At 37.8% G+C, this 24,726-nt stretch overlaps 1 protein-coding gene across 3 annotated transcripts; it reads left to right on the top strand.

Moving 5' to 3' along the window:
- Nucleotides 1-21,070: 21,070 nt before the first annotated feature.
- LOC127075875 (serine/arginine-rich splicing factor RS41) lies at nucleotides 21,071-24,385 on the top strand. 3 transcript variants are annotated; one of them, XM_051017376.1, is made up of 7 exons: nucleotides 21,071-21,208; nucleotides 21,351-21,490; nucleotides 22,744-22,856; nucleotides 23,194-23,432; nucleotides 23,584-23,868; nucleotides 23,975-24,079; nucleotides 24,164-24,385. In XM_051017376.1, the coding sequence occupies exons 2-7, from the start codon at nucleotides 21,385-21,387 to the stop codon at nucleotides 24,198-24,200; spliced, it is 885 nt and encodes a 294-aa protein (XP_050873333.1). In that variant the 5' UTR covers nucleotides 21,071-21,208; nucleotides 21,351-21,384; the 3' UTR covers nucleotides 24,201-24,385. The 3 variants fall into 3 exon arrangements, with proteins under 3 accessions (XP_050873333.1, XP_050873335.1, XP_050873334.1); XM_051017378.1 differs by lacking the exon at nucleotides 21,071-21,208 and adding an exon at nucleotides 22,333-22,580; XM_051017377.1 differs by lacking the exon at nucleotides 21,071-21,208 and adding an exon at nucleotides 22,333-22,588.
- The last annotated feature ends 341 nt before the right edge of the window (nucleotides 24,386-24,726 follow it).

Genomic DNA, 24,726 nt, shown 5'->3' with positions numbered 1-24,726 from the left:
TCCAACTCACCTACATCTGGGGGCTACCAAGCCAGGAAGGAAATTCACTAAAATAGAATCAGTTCAAAGACTCTCCGTACACTTCAACAAATTACAGTCTTTCTCACCTAATCTCTACCCGTGCAATTTCTACCTAAGCACTCTTAGATATGAGAACCCACTCACTTCCCTACAATCACACCTGTGATCTTAAACAACAATCCCTTGAGAAAAGAAAACACTTTTCAATAACACACTCTTGATTTTACTTCACAGTTTCAATCAAGAAGACACACTCTTGATCTTGCTTCACAGCTTTGATCAAGAAGACACACACTTGATCTTGCTTCACAACTTTTATCAAGTAGACACACACTCTTTCTTAACAGCTTTAGAGTGACAAATTACAACCACAAATCAGTCCAATTCAATCATCAAAAGATGACTTGAATGGCTTACAAGTCTCACGACTAAACAAACACAAACCCTAGCTCTCTCTCTATATTTCGCTCAGTATTGGTTGTGTTTTAAAACAGGTTTTCTAAGTCCCTTTTTATAGAAGCTTTCAGCTAGGCTTGGACATCTTGAAAACCCTAAATCTATTTTCCAATTAAATCTTTTCATAACAGCTTGTTAGATCTCCTTGGAAAATAAGTAAATCAGGTTGTAATCCATGATTGAATGCGCCAGCTAATCAGATCTTCAATCATACATAGATTGCCATTAATTGTGCAATCACAAAACACCAGACATTCATACTGAATGTTTTGTGTGCAGGATGTCATGACATCGGGTTTGACATCCTGGAAAAATCCTGCATAATTCCATAATTCCTTTTATAACTTCCAGCAGGTACAACCATATCAGATGTCATGACCTTGTGTATGACATCTTGAAACAATCCTGCATGAACATGTCTTTCATTTAAGCTCCAGCAGGTACATACATATCAGATGCCATGACCTTGTGTATGACATTCTGAAACAATCCTGCATGATTATGTTCTTGAACTCCAACAGGTACATAGGATATCTCATGTTAAGACATCACACATAACATCTTGTGAACACTCTTTATTTTACCAAAATTGCTGCCAACACTAAGAATCAACAAACTCCCCCTTTGGCAAATTTTGGCTAAAACATATATTTGTCCTTTTTGTTCACAAGGTAAACTATCAGCAGTTAAACAACATAACAGTAGTTTAATCAGCAGCAGAAGCAACACAATTACTAGCTAGTTACTAGTAATACACACATGCACAAGGGTACTTCTCCTCCCCCTAAATTTGTGCAACAAAAACAGAATTACTAGTTATGGATGCAACTAGTAAGACACACAAATGCACAAGGGTACTCCTTCTCCCCCTAAATTTGTGCACACATCAAACATCTTCCATGAACATAACAGCTACTGTAACCACAGCACCTGTACCAGCCAGAATGCCAGCCAGAATGTCATTCTGACATCTGCTTCAACATCAACACCTGTGCACCATATTAGACATCCTCTTTGACATCTGTAAACAGAACATTCTGTTTTAACACCTGTGCACTTCCTTGAATAATAGTTGTCCTTCAGTTCAGCTACATACATCTCATAACTCCACAACTGCTTCCATATCAACACTTCTCCCCCTTTTTAGTCAAAATTGACCAAAGGTGACCAATTAGACAAAATAAATGTCAATTAGCCTAGCAAAGAATGTCAGATCAAATGTTATAACATTAAAAATGTTAAAACATAAAAGTTAGGCAGTACAAACCATCATCATACACAGTTGTGATAGCTGGGATAATGAACAAATCAAAGGAACTCAGTAAGAGCCCAAAATATTACAAACAGACATCAATGAGGACTGCCACAAAATACACATTTTCAAACAAAAACAACAAAAACTTCAGCATCCAAACAGCAACACCAGAACAGCTTCCAAAACATCAATCACAACAGCCACATAGTCTTCATAGCACACCTCACACAGTCTTCAACTTCAGTCTTTAACATAGAGTGGGGGGGAACCATCATTCAGAGGAAGAAGTATCACCTTCACCTTCAGAGCCTTCAGAGCTTTCAGAGCTGCCACTGGTTCCAATTGCATGAATGATTCTTCCAAGACCAATGGAGATGGTAGAGATATGATTAGTAGGCACCCAGTTGGCTGAACCAATCTTGTGTAAGATGGCATATTTGACAGTGAGCTTGCCAGCTGATAAGTGATTCCTACTAGGCCATTCCTTAACTTGGCCAACTGTAATAATCCTATAGATCTCATTGTCTGTAGTCTCTAGGTCCACTCCTTCATCGGTTCCTCTTCCTAGGAACTTGTTGATAATGCTTGGTGAGAATTTCACACATTTTCCCCTTACAAACACCTTGCAGAACTCCCTGCTGCTCTTTTCATAAATATCCTCAGGGATATTCACAATAAACTCTTTTACCAACCCCTCATAACATTAGGGTAGAGCTACCACAGTCTTCATTAGTCCAGCATTTTTGATCAAATCAATTACTTCATTTACCTCTACAGTCTCTTTTCCAAGCTCTCTTTCAACAGCTATCCTCCTCTGAATGACAAATTTCCATTTTGCAACACCATCTTCTAAATGAAAGGAGATATTGTCTAGGTGCACAGCAGCAGCTTTGCCAGGAGACTTCTGAACAACCTGCCTTTTTGCAGGGGAGATGTCTGGGACATCGTCTTCGACATTCTCATCAAAGTCAGAACTGTCTCTTTCTTTCCTTTTCCTAACCTCAACTTTACTCCAGGATTTTGAGGATCCTAAACCAGCAGTCTTTTTCACTCTTCTTGTTGTTCTCATTTTAGCCACACTTTTCCCTTTTCTAGTCCTCAGTTTCTCAGCTACACTAGGTTTTACAAGATGGACCAAAGAATCGTCCTCTTCTTCAGAGCTTTCTTCCTCTAGGTTAATAACATTCTCCTGAGACATATTTTCTAGTTTCTTGCTAGGTAGGGTTTTACCTAGAGAACATAACCCCTCAACAACCACTTCCTTTTCTGATCTAGATGAGTCATCATCTTTCTCAGCTTGAGGTTCCTTCTCAGGAGAGGGGTCCCTTCTGGACAGAGGGGTAGAAACCCCATTTACTTCATGCCCTTCACTTAGAATCCTAGTAACTAGGTTCCTAATGGCACGATCAGCATAATGCATGTCTTTTGGAAGAGGAGATTTATCAGGGATATTACCTTGTTGGTTTCCAGCCATGGAAGAGGGACCTGGGGTGTCACCTGGTATCACATAAAGGGGAGTAACGTCTAGCACGTCTTCATCTAGAAACTCCATGGAGGGAGTCTTTGCATTGTGAGAGGGTTTTGAACCAGATGATGATGGATGTTGAGACATGTTGTAGAACTTTTGAGAGAATTTTCTTTGCCCTAGCTGAGTTTCTCTGAGAAGTTGAATGGAGATGGAAATTGTTGTGTTTAGGTAGCGTGTGCTGATGGCATAGATACTATTTTCCATGCTAGGGAATGATTTATCATTAATGTGGCTCTTTCTTTTAAGAGGGCAGACACTATTTTTATTTCCTTTTCTTTTCCATTTTAATTGCCATAATTTCACAAGAGTCCAAATCCCTAATTTCCCTCTCTCATATTCAATTTAAATTTCACCCAAATTCCTTGCAATCTTGTCAGCTAGTTCCAGTCCATGCTTTAGACCTATGAATTTGTCTTCCACGAATTTTCTAATGGAGCGATAATAGCAAAAACAGTACTTGGTCCATCTGTGTTGAATCTGATTTTTGGACCTACTTTCAGCATTCAGGTTGTCATAATACAATGTCATGACATCGTGTGTGACATTGTATGCAATCATCAGTAGTTTCATCTAACCCAGTTGAGCCCAACTGCTTCCATCTTCTATATGAACACCATTTTTACCTTTCACATGTGTAGGAGCAAGTGTCATCCCAATCTTCTCCACATTGTTCTTGGCATTTTTGCTTTGAGATAAACACATAGTCCCTTGTGGCCTAGTTCTAACAATGCTTTCTCCAGTTCTAGACTGCCTATGACTGGTCAAATGTCCACCTATTTGATCTAACCTCTCAGTTGTTTGAGCCATCATAACCTTTTCTCCTATGAAAGTGAGGTTAAGTCTGAGCTTCTGGTGTGACATCCTTGTCTGACATTTCCCACAGACTTGTCTTTCATCACTCTTGAGGGTTCTTCTAGCATCTATACTCATCTTTATCCCTTCCTCTTTAACATAGGAACACTTTAAAGAATAATCTTGTTGAGAGCTCCACATGTAGCAGTTGTCTTTGGTCCTGATTCCTTTCATAATCACTTCACTATCTTTGTTAAAAATTAGACATTCAGTTTTGGTGAAGTTAACATTCAGACCTTGATCACATAGTTGACTGATGCTTATTAGATTAGCAGTCAAGCCCTTAACAAGTAGAACCTTGTCAAGTTCAGGAACTCCAAGACAATCAAGCTTACCTGTTCCCTTGATTTCACCTTCTGCTCCATCTCCAAAGGTTACATGGCTTATGGTATGATGCTGCAGGTCAGTTAGCAGGTCTTGGTTTCCAGTCATGTGTTTGGAACATCCACTATCAAAATACCACTCTTCTTTGGCTGAGACTCTGAGGGGAATGTGAGCCTTTAGACTTGTAACATTAGTCTTAGGAACCCATTGCTTCTTGATGATAGGCCTGTGCTGTTCGGGTTTGGGTTTATAGTGATTCTGATGCTGAGCAGGCCTAGGATAACCATACAGTTTATAGCAGAAAGGCTTCAGATGACCAAATTTCCCACAGTAATGGCATCTCCATCTTTGGTGTTTCCCCTTCTGCTGTTTTCTCCTCTGGTGTTGTAACATATGATGTGACATCACAGGTTTAGTTTTATTATGGATGCACTTAGGTTTGGCTTGAGGTTTGACACTAGTGTAACTGCTCTCAGGCTTTGAGTCATTATACCCAATGCCAGATTTATCTCCAGTCATTTGTCCAGTTTGGAGAATCTTGTCTAAAGAGTCAGATCCATTGCTTAACATCCTTACATACTTGGTCATCTCTTCTAGTTTAGAATTTAGGAACATGGCTTTAGTTTTTAGCTTAGAGATGGTTTTCACATGGTCTGCCTTCTCACTTTCCAACTGTGCTATCTTCTGACTTTCAGCTTGTGGATTTTCAACTAGCTTGGCATTCAGAACCACTGCTTTTGTTTGTAATTTGGAGATGGTTTCCAAGTATTCTACCTTCTCATTCTCAAGTTGAGTCATTTCCTTCTTCTGGCTTTCAACCTGTTTGCACAACTCTACACTTTTGTGACACAACTTTTTGTAGGTAGAGGCCAATTCTTCAAAGGTTACTTCATCATCACTTGAGTCTTCATCAGATCCCCATCTTCCTGTCAAGGCAGTCACAAGATTTGCAGCTTCCTCTGTTTCACTCTCATCAGACCAAGTGGCAGTAAGACTCATCTTCTGCTTCTTGAGGTAGGTTCCACATTCAGTCCTGATGTGTCCATACCCATCACATTCATAGCACTGTACCTCTTTTCCTTCTTTGAGCTTCTCATCTGATCTTGCTCTTCCTCCAGCATTGTTGGATTTACTGATGTCAGATGAGATGTTCCTGACATTTGCCTTAAATCTTACATCCATCTTTTTCAACAGTTTATTGAACTGTCTTCCCAGCATTGCTACATCATTGACCAAATCTTCGTCAACCTCCTGACTCTTTTCTTCTTCTGTGTTTGACATAAAGGCCATGCTCTTGGTTTTCTTTTCAAAACCATCATTTAATCCCATCTCAAAGGTTTTGAGGGAACCAATTAGCTCATCAACCCTCATGTTGGAAATGTCTTGAGACTCTTCTATGGCAGTCACCTTCATTGCAAATCTCTTAGGGAGTGACCTAAGTATTTTCCTTACCAGTTTTTCATATGTCACCTTCTCTCCCAAAGCTCCTGAGGCATTAGCAATTTCAAGGATACTCATGTGAAATTCATGAATGTTTTCATCTTCTTTCATCCTTAAGTTTTCAAACTTGGAGGTGAGCAGCTGAAGTCTAGACATCTTTACCCTAGAGGTGCCTTCATGAGTGGTCTTGAGAATGTCCCAAGCATCTTTGGCCACTTCATAGTTGTTTACCAACCTGAAAATATTCTTGTCTACCCCATTGAATATTTCATTCAATGCTTTAGAATTTCCAAGAGCTAGATCATCTTCCTCCTTGGACCATTATTCTTCAGGGTTCTTCTCAGTAGTGGCTTCTCCTTCTTTAGTAATGACAAGATGCACCCAACCTGTTAACACAACTTTCCAAGCCTTGTTATCAAGAGATTTTAGAAAGTCTACCATTTGAGGTTTCCAATAGTCATAGTTAGAACCGTCCAAAATTGGTGGTCTATGAACAAATCCTCCATCTCTCTCCATTGTACCAGAAAGTATTGTCCCTAGATCTCACCCAGAACCAGAGCAGGATGCCTGCTCTGATACCAATTGAAATTCTGGTATCAGATATGAGATGTCGAAGGTAATGTCACGACACTAATATCGGAGTAATGCAAACAAAATAAAGATAGAGAATAGTAATGCAAGATACACAAGCAATTGTTAACCCAGTTCGGTCCAACTCACCTACATCTAGGGGCTACTAAGCCAGGAAGGAAATTCACTAAAATAGAATCAGTTCAAAGACTTTCCCGTACACTTCAACAAGTTACAGTCTTTCTCACCTAATCTCTACCCGTGCAATTTCTACCTAAGCACTCTTAGATATGATAACCCACTCACTTCCCTACAATCACACATGTGATCTTAAACAACAATCCCTTGAGAAAAGAAAAGACTTTTCAATAACACACTCTTGATTTTACTTCACAGTTTCAATCAAGAAGACACACTCTTGATCTTGCTTCACAGCTTTGATCAAGAAGACACACACTTGATCTTGCTTCACAGCTTTGATCAAGTAGACACACACTCTTGCTTAACAACTTTAGAGTGACAAATTACAACCACAAATCAGTCCAATTCAATCATCAAAAGATGACTTGAATGGCTTACAAGTCTCACGACTAAACAGACACAAACCCTAGCTCTCTCTCTCTATATTTCGCTCAGTATTGGTTGTGTTTTAAAACAGGTTTTCTAAGTCCCTTTTTATAGAAGCTTTCAACTGGGCTTGGACATCTTGAAAACCCTAAATCTATTTTCCAATTAAATTTTTTCATAACAGCTAGTTAGATCTCCTTGGAAAATAAGTAAATCAGGTTGTAATCCATGATTGAATGTGCCAGCTAATCAGATCTTCAATCATACATAGATTGCCATTAATTGTGCAATCACAAAACACCAGACATTCATACTGAATGTTCTGTGTACAGGATGTCATGACATCGGGTTTGACATCCTGGAAAAATCCTGCATAATTCCATAATTCCTTTTATAACTTCCAGCAGATACAACCATATCAGATGTCATGACCTTGTGTATGACATCTTGAAACAATCCTGCATGAACATGTCTTTCATTTAAGCTCCAGTAGGTACATACATATCAGATGCCATGACCTTGTGTATGACATTCTGAAACAATCCTGCATGATTATGTTCTTGAACTCCATCAGGTACATAGGATATCTCATGTTAAGACATCACACATAACATCTTGTGAACACTCTTTGTTTTACCAAAATTGCTGCCAATACTAAGAATCAACATGTGTATTGATATCGCTTGATTCTAAAGTCCAAGGGAAAATTGGGTTTCTATATGACATTCTTGTCTATTGGATTGCATCTCATTGGTCAGATCTTTTCAACTCTTAACTTTTAATTTTTTGCTTAAGATTAGTCTCTTCATCTCCTTCCACTTCTTAAATTTCAAATTCCCCCCCCCCCCCTTTTCAAAATCTTCTTTGCTTATGATTTCTAAACTTTGACCTTTATTGCAAATTAGAAACTTTGGCCTTATGCCATTGCATTTTCAAACTTCTTTTTCTTAATCAAACTTGTAAATAAACTTAACCATACTTGACTTAAAATTTCCAAAGACAAAAAGAACTAACACTCATACAAATTCTTTGAGGCCTTTTGTGCCCTTGTTAAACTTAAAATTTTGTTAAAAGAAACTCATTCACTTTGAAATTGTTACCACGAACTACGAGGTTTTGATCCCTCATTTTATGTTGGTACGTAGGCACGAGTCTGAAGGTCTTGTCAAACACAAAAATATAATTAATTAATTCTTTTCTCATCCCCACACTTTATTTATTGAAAACATCTTTTATACCCAAAACACATGTACACACAAAAAATGGCTCCCTAGGAGTACCTAGGACACTTTGGGTGCTAACACCTTCCCTCTATGTAACCAACCCCCTTACCTGTGATCTATGGCATTTTATTAGTTTTGATTTGAAAACTTCTTATCTTTGGGTTTTGTTCGTGCTTTTACCTTTTCCCTTGGAAACAATAAAAGTGCGGTGGCGACTCTGATTTAACTGACATCAAGCTTATCCATAGCTTGATGATCATGAATTTACCGTTACAGAAATTAAGTGGCGACTATGCTGGGAGTAGTCTCCAGTGGGTTTAGCCTACTTTTGTGTGTGTATATAGTTGTATATTTGATGTATGTATATTTGTTTGTATGATATAATATGTTTGTCGTGCTTGGTGATCTCTGAGTGGTGAGATAAGTTCTAACCCGAACTTGAGTGTAATTGAGATAGGAGGATGTTATAGTCATGTTCGACTTGTGTGGAGTAGTCCTTAACAAGTTGGCTTGAGACCCATATACTCAGTGGAGACCCTTTTGGAGCGATTGATGTCACACAAGTTATTTGTGGTTAGGAATTACTCTCCCTGATTTAGGGTCTGAGAAGCTGAGGACCGTAGAACATTTAACCCATCTTGGCCTATTTATGACGTAGTACAAAGACTGTTCAGGTGTAGACTTGATAACAGTTGTTATGCGGTACTACACTCAGACGAGTTTCTCTTGAGAATATCACGGGTTAATGAGTTAGTCATCCTAACCTGTAATATCCGATAGATGGAATTAAGACTCTGGGAACTTTTTAGAACATGATCTACAGGTTTTTATCCTTAGTACACTCATTTGGGATGGTTCTTAACCTGACTCCATGCTCGTGACTCACAACAAACCCTTGATTCTTGGTTGATCCAATCAAGTCTTGTCAATATCAATGGAACTTGGGTGTTGATAAGGTGAAAACCATAATCCACCAAAATGGATGATTGATATTGACAATGACTTGATTCATCCCTTAACCTTTGTTTGTTTGCCTTGTGTGTGATCCCTTATTTGTGATTGTTGCATTCATACATTCATGCACATCATAATATTCACCACACGAGAAAAATAGCTTCAAGGAGCTGAGGTTTTATTTGCAAATATTTTCAGACCATGGATTATGGAGGAAGGAACGCTAAAAAGTACAGGTTCAGATGTCCCGGCTTGAAAGAGTTAAGGAAGCTATCATCTTTTGTATTAGATCCCTTGGACTTAAAGCAACATCAGGGGAAGCTTCTATCTGTGTTATCTACTAATGTGGTTGAAGGACTCTTGAGTGTTTTGGTTCAGTTCTATGACCCTTTCTACCGTTGCTTCACTTTTCCCGATTATCAGCTCATGCCTATGTTGGAAGAGTATGCCCATCTCTTGGGAATACCCGTTTCTGACAAAGTGTTGTTTAGTGGATTGGAAGAGATTCCCATATCTCATCTTATAGCTGAAGCTCTTCATCTGAAGAAGTCTGAGATTGAGGCTCATTGGGTGAAGAAATGAGGTATTTCTGGGTTGACTTCTGAGTTCCTCATCAAGGAAGTTACTGCCTTTGCTCAAGCCGATAGTGTGGATGCTTTTGAAGCTATCTTTGTGTTTCTCATCTATGGGTTGGATTTGTTACCTAACTTTGACGGTTTTGTTGATGTTAACACCATTAGAATCTTCTTGATTAGGAATCATGTGCCTACTTTGTTAGGTGATATGTATTTCTCTTTGCATCTAAGGAATTCTAAAGGTGGTGGAACGACTGTATGTTATATTCCTCTTCTGTACAAGTGGTTTATTTCACACTTGCCTCAGACGCCTGCTTTTGTGGAGAACAAACAATGTCTAAGGTGGTCTCTGAGACTCATGTCTCTCACTAATGATGATATAGTTTTGTATGATTCTTCATTGAGTAGCTTGGAGATTATTGACAATTGTGGTGAATTCTCTAATGTGCTCTCATTGGTACACAAGGAGGAATCAACTACAACCCTGCTTTAGCTCGTCGTCAACTTGGGTTCCCCTTGAGAGACAAACTTAATAACACTCAGTTAGAAGATTTTTTCTATCAAAAGGGTAAAGATTCCCAATATTTGAAGTAGAAGATGGTGCATACTTGGCATAATGTGCATAGGAAAGGAAGATTCGAGCTTGGTTCGCGCAATTGTGTAGCTTTGGAAGCTTACACTCTTTGGGCGAAGAAGAGAGCTTTGAAGTTGAAGATGTCGTCGTATGCTTGTGAGAGACCTGTGTTTATGGTTGTGGTTGAGCCATTAACTCTCCCTAACCAAGATATAGAGGAGTTGGAAGACGCACTCTCTAAGATAAAGCAAGAGAAGGATATATGGGAAGAGTGATTCCATGCTTTGAGTAGAAAGCATGAGGAATTGCAGCTAGAGTCTAAGGACAAAGATGCACTTATTGAGATTCTTGAAGATCGAGTAGTGAAGAGACAAAGAGAGCCATAGGTTCCATCTCCCTTTAGTATGCCTCAGCCTTCCGTTGCTTGGAAGAAGATTGTAGATCAGCTTGTCCTTGAGAAGGCTCAGATGAAGACTTCTTTTGAGTCCGAGATTCGACGCATCTGAAGGAAGTACGCGCCTGCAGCCAGATCATCTGACACTGTTGTTAGGGGATCCTTAGGATGACTAGTTTCCTTTTCTCTTGTATTTGTATTTTGGTTTCTGAAATTGTACTTAGTGTAATCCTTCCAAATCATATAAATAAAAGAGATTTTTATGGTCAATTAAATTGTTACAATTGTTATTATATATTTGCGAATAAAATAGTATGTTCCTTGAAAATAAAAATAATCAAAGCATTGCATTTCATACATCATTTGCATATAAGGTTTTCTTCCGCCAGATGTCTTATTGGTTATTCTTCTGTGCTTCAACCAAGCTGACTCATCGATACAATACTCGCGCTAATCATCCGAGAATCATGGAGAACTTAGAGCAAGAGAACCGAGAACTGAAGGACGAGATTGCCCGCTTGACTGCCATGATGGAGTCTGTGTTAGCTGCTCAAAGTCAATCTTATCCAACACCTGCAACTCCTTCTCCTCAGAGGACTGTCATTTCAGAAGTTATTACTTCAACCATGCCTGCCACTCAGATTGCTTCTGCCATGCCTGCCAGATTCCCATGGGGAATGCCGCCCAACATTATGCCTGAAGGTTTTGCACCTACATTTACTTCCATGCCGACATCTAGCCCGGTCATGTATGTTCCTCCTCTAGTTGTTCACACGCTGCCTCGTGTTGAAGACACCATCTACCATTCCGAGCCGTCTGAGGGTCCGGATGTTTATGAGAAAATGGACGAGATGAAAGACCAATTCCTTGAGCTGCGAAAGGAGTTGAAGACCTTGAGGGGAAAAGATTTGTTCTGTAAGAGTGCTGCGGAACTTTGCTTGGTTTCTAATGTCAAAATCTCGATGAAGTTCAAAGTCCCTGACTTTGAAAAGTATAAGGGAAGCACATGTCCGCTCAGCCATCTGGTCATGTATGCTAGAAAGATGTCGACGCAAACTGATAATGATCAGTTACTGATTCATTACTTCCAAGACAGTCTGACTGGTGTCGCTCTGAGGTGGTACATGGGATTGTATAGTGCAAGTATTCGCACGTTCAATGATTTAGGTGAAGCTTTTGTGAAACAATACAATTACAACGTGGATATGGCGCCAGATAGGGACCAACTGAGGTCGATTCTCAGAAGGACAAAGAGACGTTTAAAGAATATGCCCAGAGATGGAAATAACTTGTTGCTCAGATCAATCCTTCGTTGGAAGAGAAAGAGATGACCAAGATCTTCCTTAAGACTCTGAGTTCGTTTTATGTCAAGAGAACTTTGAGAGGAAGAAGGTCTCTTTCGACTCGATTCCTATGTTTTATGCTGAATTGTACCCATCTTTGGTTCTCAAGAACCTTCTTCAACCAAGAAATCTGCCACAAATTCCAGAACCACTTCCATGATGGTATAAGCCAGAGCTTCATTGTGCCTTTCATTAAGAAGCTCCCAACCATGATATAGAGAATTGCTGCCCGCTGAAGTATGAGGTCCAGAAACTCGTGAAGAGTGGGATAATATCCTTTGAAAACCGTGCGCCGAATTTTAAGGCATACCCATTGCCTGCTCATGGTAATTCCTCTATCAACATGGTAGATGGTTGTCCAGGGAGTTTCCGGGTGTTTGATGTGCGACGTATTCGTCGATCTTTGGTTGAGATACATAAGACCCTGTGCACTATTAGTGATTACGAGCATGATCACAACAGTTGTGTAGTTTGCAGTGTGAACCCCCGTGGGTGTTCGATTGTCAAGAGAGATATCCAGAGGTTGATGGACGAGAATGTGATTCAGATTCAACAATCTAGGGATATAGATGATGTCAACGTAATAGTACCAGTGTTCAAGACACCATAGAGGGTGGTAATTTAGTTTGATAGCAGTAGCATTAACAGCGTCAATAGATCGGTATTGCTGTTGGTAATACGGTTAGTGGGTCCAGTCCCGTACGCATCCGATACAGCTGTTCTGTATCAGTATAATGCAACTATGTTAAAGAATGGTCAAGAGGTTCCATTGCCTACGACCAGTTCTGTTATGAGTATTGCTTATGTAACAAAGGTGACCTGTAGTGGTCGTGTTTTTGGGCCTGTATTCCCGAAGGATGTAGAGGGTGTCAGTAAGAAGGTAGATGTGCCTATGGTGAATCTGGTTAGCGCTCCAAGACGTCAGTCTGGTGAGTCCAGCATTTTGAAGCCTAATGATGACGATGAGGTACTCCGTTTGATAAAGAAGAGTGAATTTAATATGGTGGAGCAACTGCTCCAAACTCCTTCCAAAATTTCAATGTTGTCTCTGCTCATGAATTTTGAAGCACACCGAGAAGCATTGCAAAAAGTATTGGAGCAAGCTTATGTAGAGCATGATGTAACAGTAGACTAGTTCGATCATATTGTGGCTAACATTACTTCCTGCAACAACTTGAGTTTTTGTGATGAGGAACTTCCTAAGGAAGGCAGAAACCACAACTTAGCATTACACATATCGATGAACTGCAAGGAGGACGCATTGTCAAATATGTTAGTTGATACCGACTCTTCTTTGAATGTACTCCCCAAGTCAACTCTTTCCAAATTGTCATATCAAGGAGCTCCAATGAGATACAGTGGCGTGATCGTCAAAGCTTTTGATGGTTCTCGCAAGACTGTTATTGGTGAAGTGGACCTTCCAGTGAAGATAGGTCCGAGTGATTTCTAAATTACTTTCCATGTAATGGATATCCACCCGACCTATAACTGCTTGTTGGGAAGGCCGTGGATACATGAGGCAGGAGCTGTGACACCCACTATGCATCAGAAGTTGAAGTTTGTGAAGCATGTATCATCATCTTCTTTAAATGTTGGGGATCTTTACCCTCCTGGTAGAATAGACCTTCTAACTAAGTGTTATTAGGTTTATCTCTCAACGGGAACCCAAGTTGACGACGGGCCAAAGCTGGGTTGTAGTTGATTCCTTCTTGTGTACCAATGAGAGGCACATTAGAGAACTCACCACAACTGTCAATAATGTCCAAACTACCCAATGCAGAATCATACCAATCAATATCATCATTAGTGAGATGCATAAGTCTCTGGGACCACCGTAGACATTATCAGTTCTCCACGAAAGCAGGCGTCAGTGGCAAGTGCGAAATAAACCACTTGTATAGGAGAGGAACACAACACACAATAGTCCCACCACCTTTAGAATTCCTTAAATGCAGAGAGAAATACATGTCACCCAACAGAGTAGGAACATGATTTCCAATCAAGAAGATCCTAATGGTGTTAACATCAACAAAACCGTCAATGTTCGGGAACAAGGCTAAACCATAGATGAGCAAAACAAAGATAGCTTCAAAAGCACCCATGCCATCGGCTTGAGCAAATACAGTAGCCCTACCAATGATAAATTCAGAAGTCAACCCCAAAATTCCTCCTTTCTACACCAAATGAGCATCAATCTCATATTTCTTCATATGAAGAGCTTCAACTATGACATGAGATATTGGAATCTTCTCTAATCCATTGAAAGGTACTTCGTTAGATCCGGGCATACCCAAGAGATGGGCATACTCCTCCAATATGGGCACGAGCTGATAATTTGGAAAAGTGAAACACCGATAAAGAGGATCATAGAGCTGAACCAAAACACTCAGAAGTCCTTCAACCACATCAGTGGACAATACAAACAAGAGCTTCCCATGACGTTGCTTGAAGTCCAAGGAATATAATACAAAGGATGACAACTTACTTAGCTCTTTCAAGTCAGGACATCTGAAATTGTACTTCTTAGTGTTCCTTCATTCACAATCCATGGTCTGAAAGTATTTGCAAATAAGACCTCGGTTTCCTTGAAATTTATTTTTCTGTGATGAATGTTATGATACACATGTATGCATGAATGCAACAATCACACACAAGGGATCACACACAAGGCAAACACAACAAAGGTCAAGGGATGGATCAAGTCATCATCAAGATCAATCATCCATTTAGGTGGATTATGGTTTTCACCTTATAAACACCCAAGTTCCATTGATATTAACAAGACTTGATCGGATCAACCGAGAATCAAAGGGTTCGTTGTGAGTCACGAGCATGGAGTCAGGTTAAGGACCATCCCAAAGGAGTGTACTAAGGGTAAAAACCTGTAGATCATGTTCTATAAAAGTGCCCAAAGTCTTAATCCCATCTATCAGATATTATAAGTTAGGATGGCTGACTCATCAACCCATAATATTCTCAAGAGAAACTCGTCTGAGTGTAGTATCGCGTAACAACTGTTATCAATTCTACACTTGAACAGTCTCCATACTACGTCCTAAATAGGCCAAGTTGGATTAAATGTTCTACGATCCTCAGCTTCTCGGACCCTGAATCAGAGAAAGTAATGCCTATCTACAAATAACTTATATGACATCAATAACTCTAAAGAGGTCTCCACTGAGTAGATGGATTGCAAGCCAACTTGTTAAGGACTACTCCACACAAGTTGAACATGACTATACCATCCTCCTATCTTAATTACACTCAAGTTCGGGTTAGAACTTATCTCACCACTCAGAGTTCACCAAGCACAACAAACAAATTATATCATGCAAACAATATATACAAACATCAAATATACAAATATATACACATAAAAAGTAGGCTAAACCCACTGAGGACTACTCCCCAACAGAGTCGCCACTTAATTTCTATAGCGGTAAATTCATGATCATCAAGCTATGGATAAACTTGACGTCAATAAAACCAGAATCGCTACCGCGCTTTTATTGTTTCCAAAGGAAAAGGGAAAAGTACGAACAAAACCCAATGATAAGAAGTTTTCAAATGAAAACTAATAAAATGCCAGATATTACAGGTAATGGGGTTGGTTACACAGAGGGAAAGTGTTAGCACCCAAAGTATTTTAGGTACTCCTAGGGAGCCCTTTTTGTATGCATATGTCTTTGGGTATAAATGATGTTTGATAAAATATAGAGTATGGGGATGAGAAAATAATTCATTGATTATATTTTTGTGTTTGACAAGACCTTCGGTCTTATGCCTACGTACCAATATAAAAATGAGGGATCGAAACCCCGTAGTTCGTGGTAAAAATTTCAAAGAAGTTTGTGAATTGATTTTAACAAAAAAAGTTTAAGTAAAAGGGGCAAAAGGCCAAAAATTTGAATGGGGTTGTTAGTTCTTTTTGTCTTTTTGAAATTTTAGTAAATATGGTTAAGTTTAATTTAAGAAATTTTGAAAATTCAGTGGCCTAAGGCTAAAGTTTCTAATCATTAAAACATGTCTAAGTTTGAAATCACAAGTAAAGAAAGTTTTTGAAAAGAGGAAGCGATTTTGAAAGTTAAGAAGTGGGAGGAGATGAAGAGACTAACCTAAGCAAAAATTAAAAGTTAAGAGTTGAAAAGATCTGACAAATGGGATGTAATCCAACAGACAAGAATGTCATATATAAACCCATTTTCCTTTGGACTTTGATCAAGCAATAAACAATAAGCAATGAGCAATATCCAAACATCATAAAGACCAAGGCATCAAATAAATATAGCCACATCCAATCAAGCACTCCAATAGCTAGTAGTCTTTAGTGTCTTCCAATATATCAGATGAAATATTCCTTGATCAACTCAGAACAAAACATCAGACATAGACTGTAATAGCAAGATAACAATTAAGCACAAAGATAGGGTAGCAGATGAATCAGGGGCGCTCAAAAGTCTTGTATCAGGTGAAAACACAATCAAAGATATCTCAGTCTCATATGTTGGCATTGGCCAAGTCCTTTAGCATAGGGAATGTTGCCTAATTCCAAGTCCAAAAGCTCAGATCAAATCCAACAGTCCACCATTTTTTTAGGGTTTTTGTTGTTATTAGGTGTTTTAAGGTCCTAAGACCACAAACAAAATCAAAACACACAAACAACTATATACAAACACAAAATATGGCTCAAATGAGCAAAGTGAAAATGACTGAAACATAAACAAGTTGCATGAAATGTAAATGGCAATGAATGATAGATAAATGAAATTCAAATTGCATAAAGTAAATGACTTGGAAGTAAAAGCATAAAGAGTAAGAGTTAGTCAAATGTTAGTGTGGAGTTATAATTGATTAAGTCATTCTTTGGAGAACACCCAACCATTTATTCACAAGTATGAATCCTTAAACCAAGACATCTTCCATGAGAAGGGCTTCAACTTGGATAATTCAACAAGTATGTCACTAGCTCTCATGAAAGGAAAAAATGTCAAGTTTCCACAAAATACCATGAAGAATAAGAGACTTACAATATCACTTACTAGAATGTTATACCTTGAGGGTCAAATTTAGCTCTATGTTAAGCAATCGTAATTGGACTTATGTAGAAGTCACAACTATCTGAGTCCGAGCAATAAAAATATAGGTGTTAATGCATGTTAGAGATTTGGTACAGAGAACCAAACTCCTAAAACATACCACAAAAAAAAGGGAGGGACCTATCTCAGTCAGACTTGTATTGATTCATTTGACACAAGGTCATTGATGAATCAATTAACATTTAGACAATAGAGATTTCATTGGTCAAATGAGGGAATGTTGAAGAATAGGGATGAAGATGAAGAGGGAAGGGGAAATAGAAACACAAATTGATCATGAGAGGAATTTCATCTGATCAATACCATCCATTCATTTTGGGAGATGAAATGTACATTTCATTAATCCCCTAAATCCAATGGTTTTGATTAAACAAAAGTCAAATCAACCATGACCAAGGCCCAAACAGAAAGTCAAACATCAGAAGACCATAAAAATGGCTCAACATAATTTTTAAGCATTTAATCAATTAAAAACCACTTTTAAAATGAATTAAAATGCATTTTAATTTGGTCAAAACCTCAAATCCCTTCAAAACACCAAGTAAATGGCCAAGGGATTTATCCTAGGTCAAACAAGGTCAAAGGACCTTAGACAAAAAAATTCACAATTTTTAGAAAGTCAGAAGTATTTTTAAACAATTAAAAATATGTACAAAAACATTTAATTAATGAAAAATACCAAAATTAATCCAAAAAGTAATTTTAATTCAGATAATGGAAGAGAAAAATATTTAAAGATTTTTGGTGAATGCCCCATATTTTTTGGATTAAAAATGAAATTTCTATGAATAAAATAAAATAAGTGGATTAAATGGAAATTCAGAAAATACAAAAAAACAAGGGCCATCAAATCTCCCTCATTAATTGAGGTGACAAATATGATGGGCAAGTGCACGCGTTCCATGGTGAACCTGAGTCAATGCATCACCACACACGTGGTAGTCAGAACCAAGGCCCAAAATTAAAACAATTTGAAAGGATAAGATGGTTTGGAAGGTGCCAACGCACCACCGGAGCTAGGGCTCCGGTCATCTTCTCCGATGGACCTCACCGGACTGGTCCACCACAAACCATCACCAAAATGAAAACCAAGGACATGATTTTAAAGGAAGAAATGCTTAGGAGCTCAAATCTGACCCCAATTTCATCCAATTCTAAGTATATTGAAAGATATATGGATTTGAAATTTGAGGTTCATGATCTGAGTTGCTTCGATTTGACCTCAAAGCAACTCAATCTTATTGCCTACATTGGTAGGACTCCAGCCAACCAAAAATCAAAGAGAATAGTGAAGAATTGAGAGAGAATCAAAGATGAGACGTTTGAGAAAAATCACCTTCGGGTAGCTTTAATTCAGCTTGATCTTACTTCCGATTTGCCTTGGCTCGACTCTAGAAGCTTGCTGGAAGTGAAATGGATCAAAGAGAGGCTTGGATTCTTAGAGTTTCAATCTCAAAATAGAAGAAGAATTGAAACTCGATTTCAAGTTAAATCTTAAAGTTTATCCTTTAATGGAACTTAGGGATGCAATGCTTCAAAGCTTGGGCAGAAGGGATCCTTTTTCTGATCACAATGTCCATGTATTTATAGAGTATCAAGTTGCTTTTCACACACTTTGAAATTTTGCCAATTTTAGCAACTTTGGTGTATGGATGCATGGGTAATGATTTGGGCCCAATTCATGATGTGATCACATTCCAATTCATGCACAATGGATCCTGCAGCATTAACATGTAAGCATGCAAAAGGAAATGGACAAATGAATTTAAATCTTGCCAAAACAAACCTATGAAAGGAACCATGCGCAAGTCCCTAAAATCTTGTCCAAATGGAGGGATCTTGGACTTTTTAGAAAAGTGACATCAAGGGGAACAACTTTAATGTTGAAAACTTTTCCATTTGGAGCTTGGATCATGATGAATTTTGAGGTGGAAGTTTGAGAAATCAAACATATTTGAAAATTTTCTAAGTACGAGGTCAAATGACCACTTCTTTCACCTTGAATAACTTTTGCTATGAGCTTCAAATGGAAAAAGTTCATTCATCAAAGTTGTAGTTATTTCAATCCTATTCAAGTTAGTCATAAATTTGACCTCATTTAGATTTTACATGAGTGATAAATGCATTTTAGAAGTTGAGGAAAATTGCTTGTTCAATGATGATGGCCCAAAATGACCTATAATGTTTCCTCTTGGCATATGCCCTTGCAAGTTGAATTTGAAATTTCTCAAAGAATAAAAGTTGGGAAAGACATCTAGAAATTAATCATGAAACTTGGATGGCATTCATATCATAAAAATTGAGCAATTTATGGTCCTTGGAAGTTGACCTTCTAACCAGGGCACACACAAAATGACCTATAATCTTTCACCATAAAAAATGACTTTCCAAACAAAAATAGCTCTTGATGTCAACATGAAAGTTGTTTGGAATATCATAAGGAGTAAATTTATCTTAAAATAACTTTTATATGACAAAAATTGTAGGAGATAGGGTCTAGGGAACCCCAATTTTGACCAGTTGACTTTCTCTGGTCAACCACCTTGAACCAACTTGCAAAATTGAAGTTATCTTGATCTTTGGGACTCATGGGGGATCATATATGTATAAAATGATGTATGATGAAGTATCCATTGATATATTTGACCAATTGTTGAAGAAACTTGTTAAGGAAGTCACACAAGATACCTAGATGAATTAGGGCTTCCAATGCAAACTAGCTTCAAATTCTTGATGAATTCTTGATCAAAATGACAAATGAAGATCATGGGGATCCATATATGATGTCTAGAACCATTATGAATCATATATTGATTGATCTCCTCGCACTGAGGGTCTCAAATCCTAGTTGTGAGCTTGATGAGGCATTTGTGGATACACACACTACCTACAAAAGAAACAAAGCTATACACAAACATATTTTTGTATTTTGGTTAGTAAACAAAGAAAAATAAAGTATGATACAATTATACATGCTTGATGATCTCTCCCAATGCAAACCCAATGAATGAGGGGCAAGGAGGATTTCAATGTGTGATCTCAAAGCCAATGCAAATGATGAGATATAATGAGAGATATTAGGGTCAAAATTGGGGTCTTACAAGAAGATATGTGGTTATTCAAGTTTCCGACCATGGTGTTGGCCTACCTGTCCGTCGGTAACGAAAATCACGGTGAATCTGGTGGTATGGTGATAGGATATGATGTGATTGAGTTTGCTATATTGCATAATGTACTATAGCTTATCTTGATTTTGGATTTTTTTAAAAAGCCCATGGTATCTAGGTTTGATTTGTTTTGTAAATTTAAGGTCATGGAGCTTATTAAAATTGCTTATGTTTAATTTTTAATTTTTGTATTTTTAAGATCATAGAATTCATGTTTGATTTATATTTTTGTCAATTTAAGGTTGGGGTGCTCATACTTATGGATTTATGAATTTAAGATCATAAAGGTCATGTTTGATTTTTGATTTTTGTGAATTTAAGGTTGGGGTGTTCTTTCTTTTGTAATAAGTTGACCATATGCTACATATTTCATTTCAAACTGCATGGAATTAAGGATGAAGATGAAGAAACAATTAACATTCTTAATTTTTTTAATGATTGATTTTTTCGTCCTTAAATCAATCACAAAAGTTAACCTAATCACACGACATTCAACGTCAATGCCGCATAATCTCATCCATTAATTTTAATTAATAAAATAAATGAAAAAGATTACCGTAGTTCAATTTTTAAAGTTGAGAAATAGAATCTCTCTCTTTTTTTTAAAGTTAAAAAATCAAATTGGATCCAGAGAACAAGATAAAATAAATGACCGTAAATATTATTATTATTATTTTTATTATCATTATTATTTATTATTCATTTATTATTAATTTTTAAGAGGCTCACCTACCAAACGTTGCGTTTTGATTTTCGGACTGTTTTGGCGTGACTTTATCAAGTCTGTCTCTATCTTCCTTGTATTTTGTAATTTGTCCCAAATCTCCGTCTTAGGGTTTCACTCGCAAACTCTATCTCCCTCCGAAAAGGTACCGATCCGTCGACGGAGCTTCAGATCCGCCACCGTTCCTTCATCTTTCACCAACCATTCGTCGATTTTCATTCTCTTTTCCATTCGATTTCACAGTTTCCGAATCTCAACGATCCTTTTTTTCTTACATTGCATTGCAGGTTGGTTGCATAAGCATTTCTAAGCTTCGAAAATATGAAGCCGATCTTTTGTGGAAACCTGGATTTCGATGCAAGACAATCTGATGTTGAGAGGCTTTTCAGAAAATACGGCAAGATTGATAGAGTGGACTTGAAGTCTGGTATGACATTCTTCAATCATAATTTTAATTTTTTATAGCTTTTTTAGGGTTTAGTTGAAGTCTTAAGTTTGAAATGCTGTTTTTGTAGCTCAATTAGTGATTTATTAGGTATTCTTTTTAGCTTATGATTTAGATTTGGAAGTTTGGTATATTGGATGATCAAGTAGTATTTTGTTGGAGTTTTGCTTTGTTGTGCTGAGTTTACTGGAGGTTTTTTGCTTGACATGTTGTGTGGTGGTTGGATATATTTTGTGCTCAAATTGGATTTTATAGAGGTAAGTTCCGTGGCTGAAAAAGCAGATTCACAGATTGGCGATTGTTACATCATGGATGGCGGGCGGTGTTGGATGAATTTGAAGTCAAGATCAAAATGTCCTTTTGTGTTGAGTTGCAGTGGGGTTATAGTACTGTTTGGAGAAAGGAAAATGTTATGTACAACCATTGAAAGCAATTGTTTTTCAAAGAACTCGTTGACCCTTTTTCAATATCAGTTTGGATGTGTGCACAGTGCACCCTAAATTTTTTTTAAAACATTTGAAAAAATGAAGAGAATTTGTTTGCTTGGCATTTACACAAGATGTTAAGTACAACTGTATCAGAGCTGATATTTTCCTATCTTTGGCTTTTGATTTTTGAACATTCTGTTTTCATCTTGAATTTCAATTGGAGCTCACCTTCATCTCCAACTTTGACTTTCTTCCTTGAATGATTCTTAAAAGGGTCAAGATGATGTTCTTTGACTAGTTACTTTTAAATGGATGTACATTTTCTTTTCCTTTAAAAAGAAGAAAAACTGTCAATACGATATGAACCCCCCATACTCAACAATTTCTTTGTGACAGGATTACTTGGAAAGTTGGAATGTCCATGCTCTTCTTGGATGGATGTGCTTCTCTGCATTTCTTTTATAGAATGTGCCCCAGCTTCTCCTTCTTGTATTTTTCCAGAAGAAATAATCTGATCCGCCCTAGCCTTGCCATTCTGCATTCCCTCAGCATTCATTGCTTTTTCATTCCTCATGACTTTTGCTCAGTGTTCAATTTCCGACATGTTTCAACATATAAACCATGATGATTTCGCAATGGGGCAGGTGTTGTGGTACTTCCTGACAGTTTATTTCCGTTTTATGTTGAATTTATCTCTCATATCTGATATGCTGATATGACATTCTTCTCTACACCATCTTCAAGGAGTCCTCAAATATTGAAATTAAAATTTTCTGTGATTTTATTTTTAATATTCTTATTTCATAGGTTTTGCTTTTGTCTACATGGACGATGAACGTGATGCCGAGTATGCAATTAGACGGCTTGATCAAACAGAATTTGGTAGAAAAGGGCGCCGAATTCGTGTCGAATGGACCAAGGTACGCTGTAATACTGACCTGCATTAGGGGTTGCTGAACAATGTTTTTTCTTATGCTGTATTATCATGTACTTCACATACTCTTACTTTAAAGCTCAAGTGCTCAACACTTGAAGGTCATTTTGGCTATAAATTATTTTGGGAAACTTCTAACCATATTTTTTTAAAGATGGTGCCTGAATTTTTCATGAGAATTGCTATACTTTTGGTGCATGTTTTCATTTGTGTTACACATGCATGTTTTCTTATGTTCTTTTCTTAATGAAGGATTTTGGAATTATTTAGGTATTTTTGGCATTTTTAACGTGTGCATAGTGTTAATATATTATGATTTGTAGCAAGAGCGTGACAACAGAAGGTCTGGTGGTGATTCAAAGAAATCTTCAACTAATACAAGACCATCGAAGACTTTGTTTATTATAAATTTTGATCCTGTTCACACCAGGACAAGGGACTTAGAGAGACACTTTGATCCCTATGGGAAAATATCAAATTTAAGGATCAGAAGGAATTTTGCTTTTATCCAGTTTGAAACCCAGGAGGAAGCCACTAAAGCGTTGGAAGCAACTAACCTGAGGTTGAAATTAGCTTCTCAATTTTGAATTGTTATTGTTTTTCCATGTAGAAGTTTTATCCTTTAGAAACCACCTTAATGGAGATGCGTGAGGGTGAGGGGCTATATATATTGATGGCTCATTTGTTATATATATGATTTGATTGATATGCAGCAAGTTTATGGACCGCGTTATCACTGTGGAGTATGCTATAAGAGATGACGATGTCAAAAAGGATGGATACAGTCCTGATAGGAGAGGTCGCGGCTCCCCTGATGGGAGGTATGGTCGTGGCAGATCTCCGAGTCCTTATCGTAGAGGTAGGGGTAGCCCTGATTATGGTAGAAGTAGGGGTAGCCCTGATTATGGTCGTGGATCAAATCCAGCTTCCAGACCAGAACCAAGAGGAAGCCCCAAGTATGAACGAGCTGAAAGCCCAATGAATGGGAGATATGATAGGTATGATCCTATTAATTTGGATTTTTTTTTGGTGGTGGCTATTGTTTTTGTTGTTATATATATACATATATTTCATTATATTTTGATTATTTTACCGTACATGAAGCCGATCTCCTCCACCTCGTGGATCAAATCAATCTTCCAGACCAGAACCTAGAGGAAGCCCCGAGCATGAACGAGCTGAAAGCCCAATGAATGGGAGATATGATAGGTATGATCCATTTAAATTGGTTTTCTTCTTGGGGTGGTTTTGTCTATATCTCATTATAATTTGATTATTTTACTGTTCATACAGCCGATCTCCCCCACCTCGTGATAGGTCAAGATCCTGAGTAGTAGCTGACAGAACTGTGTAAAATTGTTGCTGGACCATTTTTATTTCATTCCAACTTATGTTAGTCCATATTTTGGCAGCAAGAAAGTTCGAACTTGTTGTATTTACTCTTATGTCTGTTAGAGTCTAATGTGCAATCTGCAAAGACATTATTATATGTTAAATACAGTATGTTACTCATCACTTTTCATGGGTTTTTCTTTTGAAAAATGATTTTCTTTTGAAAATTGATTATCTTTAACCTTAGTTTAAACCGAGGGAAATCCCCATCCTCGTTACTTGTTCATATATATATTGATAGGAGCTATCATCAGCCTTCTTTAGTGACTTTCACGGGTTTAGTCGTGTAGACTCATCCTTGCTTATTCTGTTTCTACTTTCTATATTGATAGGAGCTATCATCAGCCTTCTTTAGTGACTTTCACGGGTTTAGTCGTGTAGACTCATCCTTGCTTATTCTGTTTCTACTTTCTATATTATCTTTTTGCATGCTATTGTTCTGACTCAATAGTGTGTAATTATTT

Source organism: Lathyrus oleraceus, chromosome 4 (genome assembly GCF_024323335.1).
Source record: "Lathyrus oleraceus cultivar Zhongwan6 chromosome 4, CAAS_Psat_ZW6_1.0, whole genome shotgun sequence".
Lineage (NCBI taxonomy): Eukaryota > Viridiplantae > Streptophyta > Magnoliopsida > Fabales > Fabaceae > Lathyrus > Lathyrus oleraceus.
The sequence above is the reverse complement of the archived record's forward strand: the minus strand, read 5'-3'. Positions and strand labels throughout refer to the sequence as shown.